Source organism: Sitophilus oryzae, unplaced genomic scaffold (assembly GCF_002938485.1).
Source record: "Sitophilus oryzae breed Bouriz unplaced genomic scaffold, Soryzae_2.0 scaffold_578_pilon_pilon, whole genome shotgun sequence".
Classification (NCBI taxonomy): Eukaryota; Metazoa; Arthropoda; class Insecta; order Coleoptera; family Curculionidae; genus Sitophilus; species Sitophilus oryzae.
The window spans coordinates 367,356-392,186 of record NW_022147171.1 but is presented as its reverse complement, the minus strand read 5'-3'; the positions used below and the strand labels follow the sequence as shown (position 1 = coordinate 392,186).

Sequence of the window (24,831 nt, the reverse complement as noted above, 5' to 3'; positions counted from 1 at the left end):
GAAAACAATTGAATACGTCAATCAATCCTAATTTATGTCATATACTAATTTACCAAATCTCGTTTTTTTGACTGAAAAAATATAAAAGTTATAGGGGTGAGCCACTTTTGAGACTCACCCGGTATTAAATTTAAAGTACATCCAAATTTTAAGATGTTCGTTTTACGTGCCGGTGAATGTATGTCAAACTTACCCCCATTTTCTGCAAAATCTTTAATAATCCGAACTATTGTATCAACGAAAATTAGTTTTTGCCTCGCGACATCTCTACACCCTTATAACGCGTTGAGAATAAAAGAAAAACAAAGAATCGTGCCAGAATATGCTGGCGAAGTTTCCGGAATACAGTTCGGACTTCGGACCGCCCTGTGTATTGGAAACTTCACTGTTAAAACAAAAATGAGGCATGTATGTATGATCAGTTATCCACATTCAGCGTGCATATGGACACAAATAATTAATATGAATTGCGACAGTTTCTATTAAAACTATAATAGATTGGAGTTTGTGACAGATCTGGAAAAGCTATAATTTTGCAAATACTGATTTATCTAAATATAATCACATTTCCTATCTAACTCGCCAATCAATGGCAAAATATTGTATAAAAGTATGGAGGAAAATGAAAAAGTTATTTTTAGATATTTAAATTTCCCTGTTTCTTTATAAAAAATGTTTTTTTATATAGAAAAAGGGAAATTCCACTAAACAGTTTTTTTCTGACTGATTTTTCTTTATTTAAAATCCTCAGATTTAAGAAAAATGATATGCAGCAGGAAAATATGCATATTGTAATATCTGCGAAAAAATTCAGGAGGCTAATATTTTTTAAAAATTTTACTTTAAAAAAAAAGGCTTGGTGCATTTCAGTTGATTTTAAAAATTGCGACCTTAGCGCTCAATACGGCTGGAATTAGTAGTTTTCGCTCTGTATTTCACGCATTTCATTCACACGTAAAATTACGTGGTTGTTGGTGCAATAACATTCAATTTCGCCACTGCACTGCAAGAAAAATCTACAAAATAAAATAGTTATTTTTTGTAAACACTTCTGTGTTAAACCTAAACGGACACTGCTTGTCAGAATTTATGTTTACAGTAATACAAATTTGCCTAACAAAGAAAAAAATGCTTAACGTTTCGGAAAGTTTATCTCTTTCCGTCGTCGGAAGCAAAAAAAATACAAAGAATAAAGAAAAAAAAACTATTTAAAATATTTAAATTCAACTATTCGAGAACACTTTACTTTTTTTAAAACAGATATGTCTACAAGAAATCGTTGAAGTTCTGTTAAAATGACATTATAGCTTTGTTCGGGTTCTTATTATTACCGATTCTGAACTGTCCTAGAACTCTGCCGCTCATGCGCTAATGAAATAATTTCTCCATATTTCCTTCTGCGCATGCGTATCACAGTCCTAGGACGGTTCAGAATCGGTAATAAGAAAAACCCGAAGTAAGCTTATATCCAAGTTAAACTTCAAAATTAACAATAATTACTACCTGATAACAATTATTTAATAAGGTAAAACCAAAAAGCCCAAACTTTCTGTATGATTATTTTTAAATTTTACGTATGTTATGTTTATTTACGTTATGTTCTTTAAAATCAAAGAAGCGATTGCCATACATTACTTACATCTACAGATGCATGAGCAATACATTTATTTTTATTAGATTGAATTAAAAAAGCCTCTTTTATTTTTCTTTTAGAGGCTATCACTTCTAATAAAAATTAATTATTCAACCATTTCATTTTATATATTTTTCTTGCAGTGCAGTGGCGAAATACCCATAAAGGATTTTTTTGGAGAGATGAATCCGCTACATAGGTATAGATATTTTTTAATACCCCCCCCCCCCAATTATAATTTAAGTTAGACCCTCTAACAATATGAAAATATTTAAGTTTTTATTTTTATTTTTGGAATTTTCACAAATTGTAGGTACTTTCTAACACTTTCAGAATAATAATTAAATAATAAATTTTTCGTATACTCGCTCTTTAAATACGTGTATTTGTATACGCCGCGCGCCGGTTGTTTACGATATTATCCGATGGTGGCAGCACCGGTGGAGAATGCACAAAGCCGTTTTGGGTCAACTTTCGTTTAGCTGAAATCAGTTATTAGAAAAAAAATGTCTTTAAAAAGCTACTGTGAACCACGGAAAACACAAATTTTCATGCGGAAATGCATCATTTCCAAATTTCGCACTCTAGAATAACTGAAATCTGCTATAAAAAAATATATTTTGAGTTTTATTTTTAAATTTTTTTCTGAACATATTAACACAAAAATTTTCCTGCGGAAATAAGCTTTTTCATTTTCTAAGGAAATTTATTAGACTTTAGAATAGCTGAAATCAGTTATATAAAAAATAAATATATTTTTGCCTTTTAGAAGCATTCACGAATTGAGGAAAATAAAACATTTTCTGCGGAAATAAACTGTATCCATTTTCTGAGGAAATTTAATAGACTTTAGAATAGCTGAAATCAGTTATATAAAAAATAAATATATTTTTGCCTTTAGAAGCGTTTTCAAACTCAGGAAAATATAAAATTTCCTGCGGAAATGCTTGATTTTCATTTTTCATTTGTTCCTTACTATATTATCGGGTCTTGTAAAGTATAAATATCCACGAATTTAGCAATTTTTTTTTGCAGAAAGTTTTATGTTTATAGAACAGTTTAAAAGAAAAAAATCCTTGGATGAAGCACTTTTGAACCCAAAAAAAGCATTTAAAAGTGTCTAAAATGCTAACCATTCTAATAATAAATCTAATTATTCCTCCGAAAGATGTTTTACCCCACCCAGCACGCCTATTCGCTCCCGGGTCCCGTAAGCTTCTAAACTGAAAAATGTATGAAAAACAAAGTGCACAAAATGACATTTAACACATTTCCGCATTACGGCTATACTAAAGTCCGAAGAATGAAAATGACGCGTTTCCGCAGGAAAATTTTTGTATATTTGTACTCCTAACGCCTTCTAGAACGCATATTATATAAAGTCATTTTTTATATTTCAGCTAAACGAAAGTTGAGCCGCCGCTTTTAACTGGCCATATTTTATAAAAAAAACTCTTGAAAAAAACTGAGTAGCGATAGAACTCGAACGTAAACAAAAACTAGTGAATCATACCTGCCTACTTCAAAAAGGTTCCATAGAATCCGTATAGTAAGCGCCGGGAAAAGAAGTAATGCGCGTTTATTAAATTATAACAGAGAGTTTCTGATGTTTAATTAAAGTTTTGTGGTGGTTCTTAGTACCATTGCTGTGCCGAGTAAGAGAAGTTTAACCAGTTTAACTAAGGTGAGTTTATTTTATCTGACTGAGTAACTATAATTGGTTACGGTTTATTGTTTTTATTGAGATGTATTATGTTTCTGAGTCTCATGCACATTTTAAGATATATTTGGTGATAATATTAAAGTATTTCTTTATAGCTAGTTGTACCTTGTTCCTCCCAAGGTATGTATAGGCTTTATCTATACGTATGGGAGATTATTATTGATTTTTTTAGTTAAATATATGTATCGTAGTTACAGTGCGTCTGCTGGATCTGTGTCTATGAAAGGAATGCGGACAAAAAACATTTAAATAAACAGCAATATATTTTATACGTCGAATTGACGAGTACGTCACCGGAAATCGCTCCGCCCACTCATTTTATTGGCTACTTGCAAATTTGTCGAATTTTTATTGATGGGACGCGTCGTCTTATTTTTTACGAAAAACATCGAGAGAATATCGTTTCCCCTCTCGCGGATACCTCGTAGTTACAGAACGGACAAACGTACTTTACATAGTGTACTCCGTCTTTTCAAGAAGATGCTAGGTCACTTCATGGAGCGTCGGTTAGGTTAGCAGTTTAGTTATGTTATTAGGTTAGTTTTTTTCATTAAGTGACTAGGCTCTTCTTGAAAAGACGGAATACACTATGAGACTACGACATATAGTACACCATTGTACAACTTAATAAGTATAGCTAGAGACGTGAGAAATATAAAAAAAAATCGGTAAAAAAACCTTTAAGTTAAACGGTTTTATCTTATGTGCACTGACAACTAGAAAATTATAATAACAATTAGGTATTTTGAACTTCTAGTTCAGAAATATTTTAGTACTAGGCAGAATAGCTTTTAGGCATATTAGACTAAAATAAAAACGTGGGGCCCATTAACTATTGCTGTAATACTTTCTTCAATACTAAGTGTGGATTGCATCAACTTACTATAATCGTAACTGGATATTGTGACAATCAATAACCAGCCGTGGCGGCTTCACCAGCGAACGCCGAGCTCATGATCTACCAAAGTATATAAAGATATGCTTTGCCATAGGTAGGATTTCAGAGGGGCCCCGCGTTTTTATTTTAGTCTAATATGCCTAAAAGCTATTCTGCCTAGTACTAAAATATTTCTGAACTAGAAGTTCAAAATACCTAATTGTTATTATTATTTTCTAGTTTTCAGTGCACATAAGATAAAACCGTTTAACTTAAAAGTTTTTTTACCGATTTTTTATTTTGTTTGTTTTTTTATTTATTATTTCCATGTTGTTCCCACGAGTAATGGACATTTTAATGGTCGACCCCCCCAGAGGTTCAGTAGAGGGGCAAGGCTATAATATACAACAAGAGGCGCCGAATCTTGAGGGGAAAACGCTTGCGACATTACATTTTTAGCCACCCTAATGCCATACAGTCCTCCGCAAGTTTTAACCTATTACCTTAACTTGGGTGGTAAAGCTACCGCTAACTACGTAGGTACATCTAATCACCTATTTTTTTTTATCTGTCCTTCTAACGTCACACAATCTTTGACACAACTGTTCTGGACACGACTACTCATGCCCTCACCTAATACGCCATTTTGTAACGACGTCCATCTTGGATTTTAAATTTTGTCATAATCACAGTATTCTACTAGTGTAACCCTTTCATTTGATACCCATATTGAGGGGTTGTGGAAAATATGAAATCCGCCATTTTGTACCGGCGGCCATCTTAGATTTACAATGTTATTAATATTACTATATTGTATTGTCATCGGAACTAAAGGTGTGTACCAAATTTCAGATCAATCTGACAACAGGAAGGTACTTAAATTTCAATTTCTAATTTTGACCCAAATAAACAAACAAATAAATAAATAACGTACGGGTCGAGCTAAATAAAACCGTTTAATAACTCGCGACCGGTGCTATCCCCAAGTCTCTTCCTATATTTGTACAACTGTACCACGAAAAACTCTGTTATTTAGAGACATATTGTATTTTTATAGTAGTTTTTTGGTAAAAGCAAGGCTTTGAAATTAAAAAGCATTTTTATCAAACAGAACACCTTAGAGACTGTGACATTCTCTGTTTTATTAAAAGAAATGGGAAGAAACCCAGAGGGAAAATAAAACAGGGTATTATGCCGTTTGTGAATATATGTAGTATATCCTGAGGGACTTGTAGTGAGGTTTTAGCTCTTCTATTGTGTAATTGCGAGCGTTGCTTAATTCCACTGTCTATAATCCAGGAGCGCATTAAACTGAAATTGTTTACAGCATCAAGCCGACAAAATATATTATATAAAATTCTTTTTAGTAAATTTTGATATTTGGTAAAACCTTTTTAAATTTATAATTCTAGAAGTCGGTGTATTACATAAAAAAATACTTTATCGACTGTAAAATACAAGACAAAAATTATTAGGTAGCTACCTAAAATTATTATGTAAGCCATCTAATAAATGTATTGTTCAAAAAACCATAACAAGTAAACACTCACTTGGCGAATAGTGTTGTCGTTAAAATTACATTTTAAATAAATAAAATGTTTGTTATTTTTTTTAAGTTCTCATATATAAAAGAAAAAAATATACATGATATTCCAATTAAAAAAATTGAGAAAAATGATTTTATATTTTATGTTATTGGGTATTGTTCCGTTATTTACTGCAGTTTATTTACAGTTTTTTGATTTCAGGACGTCTTTGATGAATTTGTATTTAATGAAAAATAAATAAATTCATTTGTTACATAATGCTACAAAAAATATTTCTCGTTAATTTATCAATTTATTTCTGTGTAACTATCCAAAGAAATTTACTAATAACCTCGAATTATATACTTTACGGATATTTTTTAGGGTCAAGTTTCGTTTAGCCGAAATCTGTTAAAAAAGAAAAAAACAATTTTTTGTCATTTAAGTACCTCAGGGAGTATATTACTGGAAAAAATTTGCAGCGGAAATACGTCACCATTTTTTGAATGCGGTTTAAAAGTAACGAAATGACATACATCAAAAATTAATGTTATTCCATATTTTAGACGTCTTTGTAAATACGAATACGAAAATGAACTTCCGCGGAAATGCGATGTTGCCATTTTTTTGAATAGGGTTTAGAAGTAACGAAATGAGATATATAAAAAATTAATATTATTTTATAATGTAGACTTATTTTTAAGCACCGATACAAAAATGAAAATCCGCGAAATGCCTTTTTTCACCACTATGCAGTGATCTTCTTCCCGACCTTTGACACAGATCAATGAATAATATCTATTCTTATCAACTTAATATCGCTATGGTCAATAAATGCGAAAATTTAAAAAAAATTGTCAATAAGGCATAAAAACGACAACTAAACCAAACCAAACCCTAAAAAAACAACCAAATCAGACCAAACCAACTAAACCCACTACAACCAAATCCAATAAAAACAACCAAACCAAACCAAACCGAAACTATGCAAAAAAGTAGAGAATACTATGGAAAACTTCGAAATATTGAAGATTTTCCATTACACCGCACTTATGTTACATTTCCGCGGAAATAGTTATATAGAAAAGTTATAGAAAATTATTAATCAAACAAAAATATGTAGTTTTTATCTTCCTATCACATTTCTGCGCTTCTAAATCCGGAAAAATCAATGAAAATTATTGTAATAAAAATATATTTTTGAATAAAAATTAGTTCACATCGTTGAATTAAATGTTTTTACGTCATTCTATAATGAAAAAAAACTTTTAAAAACACCGTAAAGTTTTAAATTTTAGTTAATAATAGAAAAATTAAAAATTCGAGTTTACTCAAAAACAAAGAATTTCCGCGGCAAAAATCAAATTACGTAGTGCTAGTTTTCTTGTATAGAATCATCCTATAAACCGATATTCTATGTAACTGATTTCTGCTAAACGAAACTTTAGCCATTTTTTAATCGGATAATTCGCGAATTATTCGATTAAAACACGAATTGACCAATAGAGACAGTTCTAGCTAGGAAAGGAGCGAACACTCCACTAACTGGACCAGAACCGTTCTGCTTTCCAAGTGGTAACCAACTCAAGGCGGAACTCAAGAACTTGGAAGATTCCATCCGCAACCTGGAATGGAAATCTTGCAACGGTCTAAGACACTCGAAGAAGTTTCTGAGGGCTTATGATCAAGAAAAATCACAGATCTTCCTGGGTTTAAGTAAGAACAATCTTCGGATTGTCACGGGGTTTTTAACAGGACACTGTCTCCTCAATGAACACCTCAATAGATTGAAACTAAGAAGAAACGGCGAATGCAAATTCTGTGGGGAAGATGGGGAAACACCAGTACACCTCATCACTGAGTGCGCCGAGACGACAACCATTCGTGCCATGAATTTTGGTACGACTGATATTGGAGATGGAGAACTACCCTCTATAAAGCCGTCCCAGATACTGGCTTTTGTCAAAGCCCTGGGACTGTATGATGAGTTATGACTCAAGAAAGGGGGACACAATGGATCTGTAAGGTCGCAGTGATTAACCCCCCTCCCACTCATTCTAAATTTTAAATACAGACAGTTAAGAAACAAATATATTTTAGAAATATTCGCAAATTATCCGGTTAGAACGCGAATTATACAATACCATTGGTTGAATTATACAACACTTGGCTATTTCGCGAATTAGCCAGATAATAAATATGTTAAGCGCACGATTAATATCACATTTATATGCGTATGCAGGTAATGAGATGCAATTTTATTACATAAATTTTACCATTTATTTTGAAAACTTCAAGTAACAAATCTTTGCCAATCTAGCAATTTTTTTCCATTCTTAAAAATAAAACAAAAAACAGGCAGATGCGTACCTATTTTAAGCACATTCTGCTTATTAGGACAGAATAGGCTCGAATTACGTAATAGATTTTTAGAGGCTGTACTTTTTGCCTGCTTAACACATTCAATTATGTTTTTATAATCATCACAGTTTAAATAGCCTATTTTATCACTTTATAACTGCGATTTTCAAAAAGTCTCCATTAAAACACATCTTTAACCTGTTTAAGTTTTCTACCATACGATCGAAAAAAAAACGGCGTCAAAGACGGCTAGGGAATGACAACTAAAAATAATTTTGGTACTTGACTCTGTTCTATATTTTTTAATGGCACTTAACAGCCAGTTGGCATTAAGAAGATTGTAATTTATTTTTATATTAAATACAAATTATTTTTAAATGGCGTAGTTTAAAATTCGGGAAAAAATAATTTTTAGGAAATAAATTCGTGGGCCTGGAAAAGTTCTATCCTTTTTTAATCTTCCTATAATTAGTGTTAACTTTTGACAAGTTTTGTGTCAATTTTTATTAAATTAAGTCGTCAAAATTATCATTGATTGTCATTTCCTAGCCGTCTTTGACACCTTTTTTTTCGCTCATGCGGTATATTGTTACCCTTGTTGATAAAAGATACAATACTAACACAATAAATATTTTATACGATTGCCCTTATGCGAAAGTAACACATATTCGGGTTTTATCTATCGCGTGTAGCTAATTCTCGATTTAACCGGATAATTCGCGAATTAGCTAATTTCGCATATTACCCGTAACATACATAAATACCCTGATTAAGAAGGACCCTAAAAGACAATAATCAAGTTAACTCTCTTCAAGTTACTTCTTTGTGACACCCTGTTAATATATTTTTCTTAAGAGTCTATTAGGCTCAGGGGCGGATACAGCAAATTATTTTAGGGGGGGGGCCAAAATAAAAAGCAATGTATAATATGCTTTTTAGGGCGCCATTTTTAACCCAAAAGCCTAATATTTTACACAATTTACAGATTTTAGGGGGGGCCAGGGTCCGATGGGATTATCTTCTATCCCATTACCTTCTATCTTTTGGTTGGTTGGCACCTAGAGTAAAAGTACTTTCCAGGACGAAATATCAAGCCCGGACCTGTTTTCTATTCTCTTTTTTTTTCTGTTTAGGGTCAAGTTAAGTGCGGAGGACCTCGGGCAAATTACCTTGTCATAATTAGCTTAATGCCAACTCTAGCGTGAAATTATACATCGCATATTTGAAGTGAAGGACTTTCAACTACACCTCTAGAGGGTCTTGAAGGCGTAGAAAATATGCAAATAGCATGTCCCTCTCAAGGGCAAATGTAACCGCACTTATGTTTTTACGACTTGGGATTGTTGAAGAAGGAGAAGTAAAAAACACTGGAATATTCTAATTGAATTGACTCTACTGTTACTTTGTGGAATTTCATATTCAAACGGAAAATTAAGCCAAACCAAACCTTAATTAATTGCCAATATTTCTAGGAATAGTATACCTTGTTGATTTAAAAAAAAATGGGAAAAGCTTTTAGTTAAAATACATAATTTTTTGATAATGTGGCAACATAGGTAGTAGATTAAATTTACAAGAAATAAAACCCAGAAAAGATCCAGTGGTTCTCAAAATTTAAACAAAAAATAATTTTTTCTTTGGACATTTTCAAAGTAAATTAACTCCTTTATTAAACGGTTTTATTTAGCTCGACCCGTACGGTATTTATTTATTTGTTTGTTTAATTGGGTCAAAATTAGAAATTGAAATTTAAGTACCTTCCTGTTGTCAGATTGATCTGAAATTTGGTTCCAACCTTTAGTTCCGATGACAATACAATATAGTAATATCAATAACATTCCAGCAGGTGTAAATCTAAGATGGCCGCCGGTACAAAATGGCGGATTTCATATTTCTCCACAACCCCCTCAATATGGATATCAAATGAAAGGGCTACACTAGTAGAATACTGTGATTATGACAAAATTTAAAATCCAAGATGGACGTCGTTACAAAATGGCGTATTAGGTGAGGGCATGAGTAGACGTGTCCAGAACAGTTGTGTCCAAGATTGTCTGACGTTAGAAGGACAGATAAAAAAAATAGGTGATTAGATGTACCTACGTAGTTAGCGGTAGCTTTACCACCCAAGTTAAGGTAATAGGTTAAAACGTGCTGAGCGTAATGTCGCAAGCGTTTTCCCCTCAAGATTGGGCGCCTCTTGTTGTATATTATAGCCTTGCCTCTCTACTGAACCTCTGGGGGGGGGGGTTTGGTCTAGCATCACAACGTGACAGACAGAGAGAGTTGTTAGCGGCAGAAACACCTGAGCGTCATGAGTCTAGGCTAGCATGAGAACGCGACAGACAGAGAGAGTTGTTAGCGTCAGAAACACCTGAGCGTCAGATTGTAATAAATTATCAGGTAAAAACCATGTAATAATGATGCACTAAATGAATTAAATAGAATGAGGAATATTCGGTAGGCATTTTCGTTAAATACTAAAAACTAGAAAATAAAAATCGGTAAAAAAACTTTTAAGTTAAACGGTTTTATCTTATGTGCACTGAAAACTAGAAAATAATAATAACAATTAGGTATTTTGAACTTCTAGTTCAGAAATATTTTAGTACTAGGCAGAATAGCTTTTAGGCATATTAGACTAAAATAAAAACGTGGGGCCCCTCTGAAATCCTACCTATGGCAAAGCATATCTTTATACTTTGGTAGATCATGAGCTAGGCGTTCGCTGGTGAAGCCGCCACGGCTGGTTATTGATTGTCAAAATCTCCAGTTACGAATATAGTAAGTCGATGCAATCCACACTTAGTATAGAAGAAAGTATTACAGCAATTGTTAATGGGCCCCACGTTTTTATTTTAGTCTAATATGCCTAAAAGAAAAAGTACTAAAATATTTCTGAACTAGAAGCTCAAAATACCTAATTGTTATTATTATTTTCTAGTTTTCAGTGCACATAAGATAAAACCGTTTAACTTAAAAGTTTTTTTACCGATTTTTTATTTTAGACTTATTTGAAAAACGGCAAAGAGGAAATATATGTTTCTTTTATCGAGATCTACAAGCCCTGAAAATATTTGCACTTATTTAAGACTGACCCTGTATAAATAAAAACTATCTGAAATGGAAAATATAATAAAAGATTACAAACCCTCAAATGATGATGCTTCCGATGACTAGTGACGTAATCCTCATCTTGACATCTTCTAATCTGACATATCCTGGTCTCGGTGTTGGGCAAGCATTGGGCGTTAAGGTTGGACTTCCTGGTGGACAGTCCAGAGCCGCACTCGCTGGAACACACCGACCATCTGGAGAATGACGGCTGGCAAGATGGCGGTTGTTCTGCTAAAAATGACGAAGCGCTGTCCAGTTATAGTGTCATAATAAATGTTTTGAAGGATGAATGGTATCCACAGGGTGTCCCACAATTAGTGCGACAAACTCAAAGGGGTTGTAGAGGGCATCAAAACAAGTCATTTGAGTATAGGAACCCATGTCCGGAAATGTGCCGTTTTGACAGGAGGTGGAGTGAAACGTAAATTTCAAGTTGTATTATTTATTCAAAACATTTACAAAAACTGCTCAAAGTGCCGTCCATTCTGTTGAAGGCACAAATGCACACGCCTGTTCGCTGTTGATAGTAGGGCGTGCAGTCCGTGTTGGTACCTTAGTGCACGTCCAGTCAAGTTCCTTTAGCTGATTTTAATAATACCGGACATGGGTTCCTATACTCAAATGACTTGTTTTGATGCCCTCTACAACCCCTTTCAGTTTGTCGCACTTATTGTGGGACACCCTGTATACTCGTATACTACACACAATAATTAATTGTACTTAAAAAGACCCACTATACAATGAATGTAATTCTTAAAAAAAAAATAAAGTGGTAACTTTTCCTTGCTGCTTTGCAAGAAATCATAGGTAACTAAAAATATTCATTTTTTATAATGTTCTATAGAAACGAAAAAACACTTTTTTTTGTTAAAAAATGTTTCTATTGAAGGAATTTGAAGAAATCGTCAAAGAAATTTATTTTAATTAATAGTTATTTTTATACAAGAAGATAAAAGGGTATTTTATCGTTGATCGAAAAGATTAATCCACGAGCGATGAAATCGCGAGTGAATTAATTTCGGGAGACGACAATGCAATTTTATTAGCGAGTTACGTGTTAAAAAATATTCAGAAATTATTATTTCAAGGAATTTATTACGAGTAGGAAAAATATTGTGCTGGGTTGGCATTGGTTTCTATGTAATTTGACAAATAAATAAAGCTGTCTCTTTAGTTGTCAGTTTTGAGTCAACATTTTTTAATTCTCTTTCGTGTCGATGGCTGATTGAATTGGAGCCAGAAATGGCTCAAAACGAAATAAGTAAATTACCAACAGATATTCAGGCTGAGGCGACAAATGCCATATCCAAACTACTTCCATTTAAATCTCGAATAACTTATGAAAAGGAATACAAAAATTTTCAAAAAATGGAAGCAATTAAAAAACGTACGAGAAGAAATAAAGTTTTTAACATATCCTCGCTATTAAAGTATAATTTAATCTGCCCTTCCGGTTAAAGTACTATTTTATCTACTATTTTTGATAGATATAAAGCAATTTTAACAGTTGCTATGGAAAAAAGTACTTTTTTCAATCAATCCTGAACAATTTTTTCTTTACCATTATTGTATATAACATGAAGCACAGTTCTGTGGTATAAATAAGCACTTCTTCTATAGTATAAAGGTTATTCAATAGGACAAATATATACCGTCCTCGTTTTGCTTAAGCAAGTATTTTGCTAGTAAAAACACGTTTATGCTAACAAAGAGGTGACGATGCAAAACGTTTAATCAAAAGTAAATATTTAGCAATTCGGTATATAAATTGAGGGGGGACAGGACAGATAAACATTCATTAGGGACGACCACTGTTGAACACTGGACTAGATTTTTTCAACTACTGATTGAGAACTCCGATTATAATTAGAACAATGATTTTTTGAAAAGGTATATCAAAAGAGCAGTGTTAAAGATAAAGTCAGCATCGCCTCAAGTGAACTTTGACTCTAACGATAGTTTTTTTGATTTAAACTGGATTAAAAATAACGTAAAAAATTAACCTGTTACTCTTTTGTATCTACCAAATATGTTATTTAACAAACAAGTGACACAATATAACTTTAAAAAGCCGTTTTTATTATTTTATTCTGCAACTAGGTCAATTTAGAAGCCAAAATAACTGGTAGATGGTAACCCATTTTTCAGTGAAATTTTTGTCTGACGGCTACAGAGAGGAGGTTAATATTTTCAATAAATTAATAACTGTAAACGAACAGGTTTAAACAAACCGCTAAAAAACAGAGAAATGCCGGTTTAAATAAGAAAAAAACAGGCCAGTTATTTTGTACAATTTATCTTTTTTTTTGCAGTTGTTACATACTTAAACCTAGAATCAATATAAAATTCGTCAAAATTGAAATTCATACACATAGACTCCAGTTTATGCAGCTCCGTAAACATAACATAATTTATTCGGAAAGCACGCTTGCTCAAAGCTATCGAAACGAGCAATAAGACTGTAAAAGGATGAAGTTCTCTCGTGTCGCACCATTAAGATTGTTTGCTCAAAGGAGTTATCCAATTAATTGGCTCGGCTCAGACGATACTTCCAAAGATGCTTGTTAATTACGGATTTATTAATTTACAGGCGGCTACGTCATTAATCACGCCGAAGAAAATATGCCAAACCTTATAAATTTTCTTTAAAATTAATGGGCAGCTTCATTGAAAAATACGGTTAAGATTGTTTATGCGGATTTATTAAAAAACTATCATCATCATCATAGTTTTCATCTTATTCAATCATTTCTAATTATGGTGTAGCCTTGCTCACATATTTAGATACTCTCTTTGTAGTTGGGCCCACTGTTATCTATTGTTGGCTATCCCATCTCAGGTTTGATCATCCTGTAGGTCTCTTAATTCCTCGTCGGTACCATGTTGTAATTTTTGTGGTCCATCTATTGTCTATGTTTTGTAACTACACTAATCGCGAATCAAGCAGAATCGGCCGATCCCGAACTAAATTCTTATCTATCACGTCTTCTTAACTACTTAACTAGCACACGTTATCGCGAAAATAACTTATTACTTTACACTTGCTCTTGTACAATTTTGTAGCTGTGTTTGCCTTTTTATTTTGCAAAAATAACTGGATATATGTGATTTTCCATTAGAGCATTGAATTTGAGAAAAAGGAAACTTGCTGTATTGTCACTGGATTTCTGTACCATCGAATAGAAATAGAACTAAGCTAGTTGTAGCATCAAAAAGAGCATGAAAAATTATACTAGCCAAACTAGTTAACTCAAAATAAACATAAAAAAAATGCGTGATGATTTTAATTCAGTTATGGCAGAAGCTATTGATCTAGCGAAGCAATGGAGTACAACAACTCAATTTGTAAAGAAAAGGATGTCTCGCCCAAAAATATTCTTTGACGAAATTAATAACCATAATCAAATTCAAACAAATGAAGATTGGTTTAAAACAAACGTATTTTTTAAAAGCTTGGACATAATTATATTTCAAATAAAATCTCGAAATACTAGACTCAATGAAGTTTATTTAAATTTTCGCGCAATTTCGCCTGATGTATTACCTAACCCTTCTGTTTCTGATGAGGATATATATGAAATGGGTTAGGTTCTATCACAACCTTAAATAACTCGATGATATTGCCTATACGATTTCTTCTCAATTACTCTCCTTCAGGCAATGTTTCCGAAATAATTTACATGAAATCAATTGCATTTTTGAACACACTGAATTTATTTTAATTAAAAACCTTTCATCTTCTTCTAGTTTCAGCGAGATTTTAACAGCGTGTCATATTTTTCTCACCCTACCTTCTTCTCATTCTTACATTGTTTATTTTAATTTAGTTAGTTTTGTTGTTGTTTTTTGTTTTGTTTTTATTTATTTCGTATTTTTTATGTTTTGGGTTACATATTCTGTGTTGCAGTAATAAATAATACTATATAAAAATTAATTTGATAATGTTAACGATTTCTAACCTAAAATATGAGTGCATATTATTCAGATTAGTATATAAGTATTGAAATATGTAGGTGTAATAGGGGGCGCGGTAAAATTTTTGCACACAGGCCCGTGAGTCTGTTGTTACGCTACTAAGTCCATTGGAAAGCTGACCCGTTTATAATAATTGCACATCCAGCACCAGTTTGTGTTTTGGAGCCATCAGTATAAATGGCAATTTTCTCGTTGTACTGGTCTAGTATTATGTGGAAATTTTAATATTATTGGTATATTTCAGGCGATGTGTCTTGACGTTTGAGTTTTTTCAGGTCTAATATTACTTCAGTTTTAGGTATCAGCCATGAAGGATTTTCATAAGGAGATGTTCTTCCATTTGACGGAATAGCAGTGTTTCTCTCACTATATGGCTAGGATTTGCCAATGCCGAAGTGAGGTAGGATTGCGCTAGCTTGCTCCTTCTATATTTAAGGACCTCTATTCCCGCTTCAGGACATAGGTTAGTTGCGGGGCTTGTGTAAAAAGCTCCAAGAGCTTGCTTTAAACATGCATTTTGTACGCGGTCCAAGACCTCTAGGGTTAATTTGCAAGCAGCAGAGTATACCATCGAGCCATAATCTATCTTCGAACCAACCAAAGTTCGTTCTTTTTGCCCGGTGTCCTGCCTATTGCCATTTTAGGGATTTGACTCCGTGGATGACATCTATTACCTGGGTCTTTTGTCGTATCCAATCTATTATTTTACTGTCTCTCTTGGTTATTCCCAGCACAATTTCATTCCATTGAGCGTTGTGCGACCTGCAGTTTCCTTATGATGTTCGTTTTAAGTGTCCAGGTTTCGCATGCATAGGTCATGACTGGTAGTACGCATTGGCAGAATGTTTGCTTCTTTAGATAGTTGTCTTCTTTACGCTTTCTTCCATAAGTACTCCATGCTGACTTAATTTTTTTGTTGATTTCTGATAGTTGAGATCCCGAGCGTTATATTAGTTGTCCCAAATATATAATATGTCGCAGGCGTATAGAATAATCCGGCTTTTTGCAAAAAGACTAGGCATAGAATAAAACTCTTGTGATAGGATTTCTTAAGTCTTTTTGCAGAAGTGTACAGAAAATATCGTCATTGTTTAATATGCCTAAGCTTTTTAAACAAAGGAATTAATTTTTACAAAAAGCGTATATACATATTTTCAGTCACTTTGCAAAAAGCCTAATCAGAATTAGGCATATTAAACAATGACGATATTTTCTGTACACTTCTGCAAAAAGACTGCCTGTTTTCAGTCGTTTTACAAAATGTCAAATCGAGACCAAGCACTCCTGGCAGATTAAAAAATTTATTCAGCTATGAGCATAAGCATATTGAATAATTTACGCTTTAATAAAAATACCACATATTATAATACAAAATGATGAAAATAACTTATGTCAAAATTTTATTTTGTTTAGGTGAAAACAGCTTGAACCCTATTTCATAAATTATAATTATAAGTAACATAATTTTAACGATGTACTTAAACAGCCGTTAAACGGTAGCCTACTAAAATGCTGTTAATAGATATTGTGACGTCGTTCATGCCGACGGGAAGTAATGACTGGTTATAAGCATTTTGCAAGAGCACCTGTGGCTCCGTGGCTGAGGCTATCGCTTCGTAGGCGAATTGTCCGTGGTTCAAATCTCACGCCGACCAAGACTTTTTTATATTTTTTTTACTTATAGCGTAATCTTATTGCATTGGTTTCACTATTTTTGGTTGGATTGGTTTAGTTATTTGGCGGGTTGGTTAGCGTGGTTATTTGGAGGGTGTTAATTCATTGGTTAGTTGGTTATTTGGTGGGGTTGGTTGGTTTTTACTAATTTATATTTGTTTTTTATATTTTTTTTATCAGTGTCGAGGTTAGTTGCGTTGGTTAAGTTGGTTATTTGGTGGGGTGGATAGCGTTGGTCAATCCTTATAAAATTCCTATATTTCATAAAGCCGTCAAGTGCGTCACATCAACGACGTCATACCTATTAACGGCATTTTAGTAAGCTACCGTTTAACCACAGTTTATGTACAGCCTAACTTTAAATATAAAATATATTAAAACCTTAATATTGATATTTCGTTTAATTAGTATACTCTGTAATTTCATTCTGTGTACAGAGCTGCCTGTTTGTGGAACTTTGCTTCCTTTTTTGGAACTTTTATTCTTTTAGAATAAAATGAATTTAGATCTTTATAACAATCGTTCTTAACTATACTCCATTTAACAGAATTATCAATTTTTGTTACCATTATTTTCTAATTTTGAAAGAGAAGTTCGAGAAATGCCGTTGGATAAATTTAGGGGTTAGTTTTACTAATTCCGCGTAAATTGTTTTGTGCAATCTAAGTAGTGTTCATTAGACATTTTGCAAAGCGACTGAAAACAGATAGGCTCTTTGCAAAATATCTTTCTGTTGTTAAAAACGCCGGCGTTTTATAATATGCCTAGTCTTTTTGCAAAATGCCGAGTTATTCGATACGCCTGCGACATATAATATATACTCTTCTACTATTTCCATTGTTATGTTATTTATAGAATACATAGTATAGAATAGCTTTTCTTTCCACTAGTTCGTCGCACATTGCTTTAGTTTTTGTTAAATTCATTTTGAAACCCACTTTATTGCTGGCTCTATTTAGTTCATTAATATGTGCTTGTAGTTCTTTAGGGCTATTGGCAATTAGGACTATATCATCAGCGAATCTTAGATGGTTAAGATATTCTCCATCTATTTTTAATCTTTTGTTGGTCCAGTTTAGTTGACGGAAGATTTTATCTAGTGTTGCTGTAAACAGCTGTGGGGATTCGCTCCCTGTCATACTCCTTTCGCAGTGGGGAACTCTGGAGTTGTTAACAACCCCATTACAACTATAACCAAGCCTTTTTTGAAGTTTTGAAGTTTAATACTTTTTTAAGTGCGGAAAAATCTGCAAACCAGAGACCATATGCGGTACTGTCGAAGTGGTTAAGGTACCTTACCGACTAAAAAAAACTCCACAAACCGCTTTAAGTATCTCCCCGAGGAACTACCTTTCGTCATTACTTCTCGAGGAGGCGTGTGATGCTGTGATGTTTTAGTTACTTCGGCTAGCTTCTTTCTCTTTCATATCTATTAGTATCTCCATAAAAGTGTGAACATCATTCCAATTTTCTGGGGATCGAATCATTTCTGGAACTAGATCGGAAATCTTAATTTTATCGAATAGTTTTTTGTATAGCACTCTTCGTTCAGATGTCCATCGGTTACATTCATATGCTTCACCATATTAGCATTGGAGTCGCCATAGAGACATCTCGGGCTATCAGTTAACTTTATTTTATATATCCCATACTCTCTGTTTATCCAACACTCTATAGGTCCTTTGTAAGTGTTCTAGTCGTTTCAATACTTAACAAATACACATATACTTTACATATGCCAAAAATGTCAACAAAACCACTTGACAAAGTATTAAATCAAATTTAGTATCTGTAATGGAATATTTTGAAGCAGACAACAAACCAAGCTTGTTAAAACTTTGTCATGTGTTTCCGCCCTTAAATTGGTATTTTTTCAGAAGATCGTAAAAACTGTTTAGAATGAAGGACCCGTTTCTCTGGGAAAAACTAAATATTTTTCTGTTAGGTTTAAAATCCCACGTCCATAAATTAATATAATACTTGCTTTGAAACAGCTAGAAACGACTAGCATCAATCATTAAAGCTGTAAAACCCTAAATTTTAACTTCGAGATTATATAAGCAAAACCCCTAGAAAGCAATAAAACTCTAAGACGACACTCTTCTCACGATAGACCTCCCACGGGCCAATACAAACAGATTTTGGATAAAAACAAGTATAATTGTTAATTTAAATATTAAAGTAAAGTTCACGTAATGATATTCTGAAAATTAAGGACTGTCCTCCTTTTTTTTATCCAAAATATCCAAAATTATGTGAAATAAATAAACATATAAGATGAAACAGCGAAACCTAATGAAATCAAATTATAAATATGATTTGTTTTGGTTTTTTTAAGGACAGACCTTAAAATATACTTTAGTTAGGGTTAGTTTTAATCATGTGTAATTGTGTTTACGGTAATTATAATATTTACACGGATATTAGTAATAATTTGGAAAATAACGTAGAAATGGTCATAGTAACGACATCTGTGACAAGTAAAGCCAACTAGACCGGGAACGACAGGGTAGTTGAGGTTTTCTCAGACCAATCAGACGGTTCCTGAAAAGCGAACCCGAAGAGGATTTGAGAATGGCTCGGCTTTTGGTGGTTCCCTATTCTTTTTACCCGCCCATTTTAAATATTTCGAGGTTTAGGAAAATAGATTTTTGGATCAGTTCGGTACTGACTTTTAAATTAGACGGTCGAATTTTCTCCTGTAGATCTTATATTATCCAGTGGTTTCTTTTTTAATAATTTTAGTAAGTCTTCGATTTAAAGATTTTCTTAAATATTCAATTCTCAAGTTAGGAAATTTTAAACATTTCATGTATAAAGATTTTTAATTTGTTGTTTTAGATTTTCTTTAATATTTTTTTATTAACGATTTAAGACTTTCTGTTTGTTCTAAAGGCTTTAGTAAAAGTTAGATATCATCACACAAATGATTATTTTACAATTGTTCTTTTTATTAAATTCTAATTTAAATCCAATTGTTCAGTTAATATTTTTTTTTGACATATTAATTTTCTAGCAACGAAAATTCTAAGAGAGATTTGAATTGTATGCTAATTTTAGATAATTTAGATTAGACTAATAAGAAGAATATTTTGTATTTTTAACTTTATCACTTCTGAATTTTAATATCATTCTTTAATTATTTTTGATTAAATTTCTTTCCTTTTGTTTATATTTCGTTAATTATAAATGTCTTGTTAAATCTTTTTCTTTATTTTTATTTATTTATTTTCTTTATATTAAATATAGTTAGGTGTTGTGAAAAATCGGCATTTTATTTTTGAATCTCACCTTTTCTCTAAAATATTAAACTATCTAAAAGAACACTGTGATAACCGGTCGAGTGGTTTAATCTAAAGAATAAGTCCAAGACCGAAGCGGCAGATCTACAAGGGGACCAATGAAGTCTTCGACAGGTTCTTGTTGTTGATGAAATGCTGACGGATGTTGACGTAATAAGGTAAGTGGCAATAGAGTTTATAGTAACTGAATTTAGAAAGAACCCTTACCATAAAAGTGCGATGCCTGAATTTCTATTTTTAGCTGGCTATATTTAGTTTTTTTTATATATAAACGATAAACTATATTTACGCTCGGAAAAAACGGTGCTCTCATTAATCCAAGTTCTGCCTACCGCTCAAGACATTATTTTAATTATAAAAATTATATAAAGGCCACACTACCATGATAACGGACAAAATCTTGAAAGTTTTGTCACATATCCACAGAATGAAACACACAGAGAAAATTTTCTTTTGACTTGAGGAAAAAAGCAGGTAAAAAACTTTTAATTTATTGCTCCTAGTCAATACGAAGAAACGGAAATAAAAAGTAAGCACTACCTGTTCTGCTATCGCACATCCATTCTCTGCAGCACTGTCCGGCTACATCTACCAATCGGGGATGCTGACACTCCCGCGGAGATATATGTTCCTGGGGGCATAGACTCGAGCATCCGTATGTCCCGTTCTGAAAGTAGGGTAAAATATTTCCAATTAGAATTAGAAAAAAACTACTGAATATATCTGAAAGTGTATGTTACATGGCTGATGACACTGGTATTCGTATTAATAACTATTATTGAGTATATAAATATTGTATTTCTTGACAAACCCAAATGTCAAAAAAATTTCAGACACCAATTTTCATCCAATCAATATCGACGTTAGTTCAGTAATTATTTGAAAAAAATAGAAATAAAAATGAAACTTACAAACTTTTTTACTTATTTTTATCGGCAATAATCTCGGCAAAATATCTGCCGAAGTTTCCGAAATACTGTTTGGACCACCCTGTATTTGCGATTGCATAAACCAGATTTTGCAAATTATGTGAGTCTAAATAGTAACAAAAAAGCAAACGCGAGAAACACCACCACTCGACATGATTGTTACATAATGTTTTCGAATTTGCATTCGTATCTGAGACGATTTAGTCCGAATTGAAAAACTGTCGCTGTAAATAACGAGTTTTTTATTCAAATGGCGCCAGTATCGGAATGTAGACGAGGCGGTCGCCCTCCGACACAACAAAGGAAATATTTCACAGACACAATACGACAAAACTTTTTGCGTAAAATTTGACTTTTAAAACGCCCGCGCTGCCGGATCTCCCCAGATGCAGCGCGCCACTTGCAAAACTTTTAGCCACATACATATATTATAACATTTTGTGTAATATTACATATTTCGGTTGTTGGATTGAGTTTGTAGGGTTTGTATGCGAGTTTTTTACTTTATATAATAAGATCACTGATGAACATATACACACCGAAAAAATCTAGAGATATCATTTTATTAAAGTTAAAAATAAATGTTTTGAATAAACAAAACCGTCACAAAACGTCACCGTGAAAGTGGTGATGTTGCTGAAAGGCACACAGGGCGACATCGCATTACTACCCCTCAGCAAGATCATTTTTTACAATTAAATGCTCGACGCCGACCGACTCTTACAGCACCAGAGCTTAGTTTAGTTCTCCAAGAAACACATAATGTAACCGTTAGTCCTGACACTGTTCGCAATAGATTAAGAGAGGTCAACTTAAGAAGCAGACGCCCCTGGAGAGCTCAACCCTTAACGAGAGGAAATCGAGAGGTAAAATATTTGTGGGCTCAAGATCATGTTCAGTGGTCGAATGAACAATGGGCCAATGTTCTCTTCACAGATGAGTCACGCTTTGGAATTCATCCGGATTCGAGAAGGCTTAGGGTATGGAGAGAACCGGGAAATTTCATTCGGTTGGATCATGTTCTGGAAGTGCACCCTTATCAAAGTGGAACAGTTATGGCCTGGGGAGGAGTCCAGTTAGGCCGAAAAACCGATCTCGTTTTTCTTGAAAGGTTTCTAACAGGAATCACATATCGTGATTTAATTCTTGAGCCTGTCGTGTTACCATATGCCAATGATTTTGGGAGAAACTTCATTCTCATGCATGACAATGCACGGCCTCATACAGCCACGGTGGTAAGTGAGTTTATCAATGCTCATCAATTAAACATCTTACCCTGGCCGGCACAATCTCCTGACCTCAACCCCATCGAGCACGTATGGGACGCGGTCCAAAGAAGAATTTTGAGAATGGGTATGCCTCGTGAAACTCGTAGGGATCTGGTTCGGGCCGTGAATACAGCGTGGCAGGCTGTACCTCAAGAAGAGATCGACAACCTGATCAGGAGCATGGAGAGACGATGTAGGGCTGTAATGAACAGTAGAGGAGACTATACCCTTTATTAAGTAAAAATGGTTTTATCTTTTTTTAATTCACAGTTTAGAATAAAAAAAAATGTGTATATTTTTTTGAGTTCAATAAAAATCAAGGCAAATTTGAAAAATTCGGTAAATTCCGCATTTGTATTTCCAATACGTCCTGTAAACTATTTGTTAATTTTAATTTTATTATATCAGAAATGCAAATAATAAACTTACTGATGATGGCTGGATAAAATTGTAATATCCCTAGACTTTTCCGGTGTGTGTATGTCAGGAAACGTTTTATGTCAATACCTTAAAGATTGTGTGATCAAGTGACTAATATTTTTTGAAAAAAAAATTTTAATAAGTAAATCCTCCAAAGGGAATCACTGAAAATTACTTTTAAGTTCGAAAAATGACCCGCAAGGGAGCGCATCTTTTTTGCTCTATCTTATAAAACAAAGTGGCAGGGAAAGATTAAATTTACTTATATTAAAATAGAGTTTACTCTGGTTTGGATTAACAGAATTAAACAAACTAGATCCACTTTAAGAGAGTTCTTCTTCCTTAACAATTTGCAGTATAAATTTTGCCCTCAAAGATTTTAGCGTGGTAGTTGGAGGGCGCTGACCGACTTAGCGTAAACCGCAAAAATATACAGTTTCTAACGGTAGATATTAAAAGAATAAACCATACTCATAAAAACGATAGGTTACGTCAAGATATTAATATCTTTCAGCTGAATTGTAATGCAACCGAATTTCGAATGTTTTCTGAGAAAAAAGGACGTTTTATATTTTAATAACCCTCTTCACTATTTGACTTTGACCTACTTCGGCTTATTTCGCAAGTAATGTAGTAGCCGATTTAAACTAAACTAAAGTCTAGAAAAAATAAAAATCATACCAGCGACAATTCCAGTATTTATTATATTATCTATTTGTTCAAGTTGAGTACTACTTCGACCGCACATGGTCTACAATACCTGACTTCATTGTTTCAGCTCTTTATATCGAAGGTTACCATATTCGTATATATATATATATATATATATATATATATATATATATATATATATATATATATATATAAGTATATTACCGTAGTATACTAAAAAACATTTTACTCACCTGACATGCACATTGAGTCCTACAATCCAAATTAAATGTTTCTCCGTGATCATATGTCTTATTATAGACAACGCAAGGCACTCCAGAAGATTCTGTAACAAGAAACCACGTCTTTTGTCAGGATGGGTACATAAGAGAGACCGGGCTTAAAACTACAAAGTCGTTTTTCTGTCATTGCAGCCTTTTATGTTTAATTATGACGACACAATATACAATTAAAAAAGGAAAAATAAAGGTAGGCGTCTTTCATGTGCCTCGAAAAACTACAAAGAAATTATATTTTAAAAATAATAACGTTATAATGGTTTGGTATGAAGAACGGAAAATTGGTAGTATGTAAAAATGAAGAAAAATATGGCATTTAAAATGACGTTACAAAAAAAAAATTCTCTAAAGTTTTAATATCTTGTATCTTTAAAACTATGCATTTCCGGTTCCATGTCTATAAAAAAATCATATTTTATGATGAGGTATCACCCCCATCATGATTACTTATGGAACAGTTGCTTCGTACACAAAACTAGAGCAGCAAGGCAAAACCTGTGCAAAATTTCCAGAGACTAACGTGCATCTGCATCACACGAGTATAACTAATGTAGAAAGTAATACCTTTTATTACATTCCTACAGACATTCGAGATCATGATAATTCACTGAGTAATTTACTTATTACTATTAGGTTACTACCAAAAGTTATCAAAACACTAAAAAGTTCTTTAAAGCTCTTTTGTTAAGCGGAGCGTAGAACGGAGAGGACTGCAAAGCGTTTAAACGCATTGAAGGAAATCGAATCGGCTCCACATACAGGCAAGGCGTATTGCGGATTGACGCGTATTATTTTTCTATTCTTCTCTACGCCTCCACCAATGTTGGGCCACGCCCCTAGTCTTTTAAACATAAAAAGAAGAGTTTTGAAGTTATTTTCACGGTATAAATAACAAGCGGAAGGCGGCCGAACGAGCGCTTTCACGTGACCGATTTTCCTTGGTATCTCTTGCTACTTCGTAGTTACAGAGGGCAGGGTCAATAACACCGAAACGAGGCTACTGCGTACGAAAACTTTCTTTTTGTCACTACAAGACCAGGCTACTAGTAACGTAGCAAGTTACCGGACGAATTTAC

At 33.3% G+C, this 24,831-nt stretch overlaps 1 protein-coding gene across 2 annotated transcripts in view; it reads right to left on the bottom strand.

The window, feature by feature from the left end:
* LOC115887573 (CCN family member 1) overlaps window positions 1-24,831 on the bottom strand; it is a 340,204-nt gene that overhangs the window by 19,888 nt on the left and 295,485 nt on the right. The window contains exons 5-7 of one of the 2 annotated variants that reach the window (XM_030907032.1): window positions 23,711-23,802; window positions 20,729-20,855; window positions 11,272-11,468 (exon numbers count right to left, since the gene is read on the bottom strand). In XM_030907032.1, the coding sequence (XP_030762892.1) occupies window positions 11,272-11,468; window positions 20,729-20,855; window positions 23,711-23,802 (416 nt within the window). The remainder of the gene's footprint in view (window positions 1-11,271; window positions 11,469-20,728; window positions 20,856-23,710; window positions 23,803-24,831) is intronic. The other variant, XM_030907033.1, reaches the window with a different exon arrangement.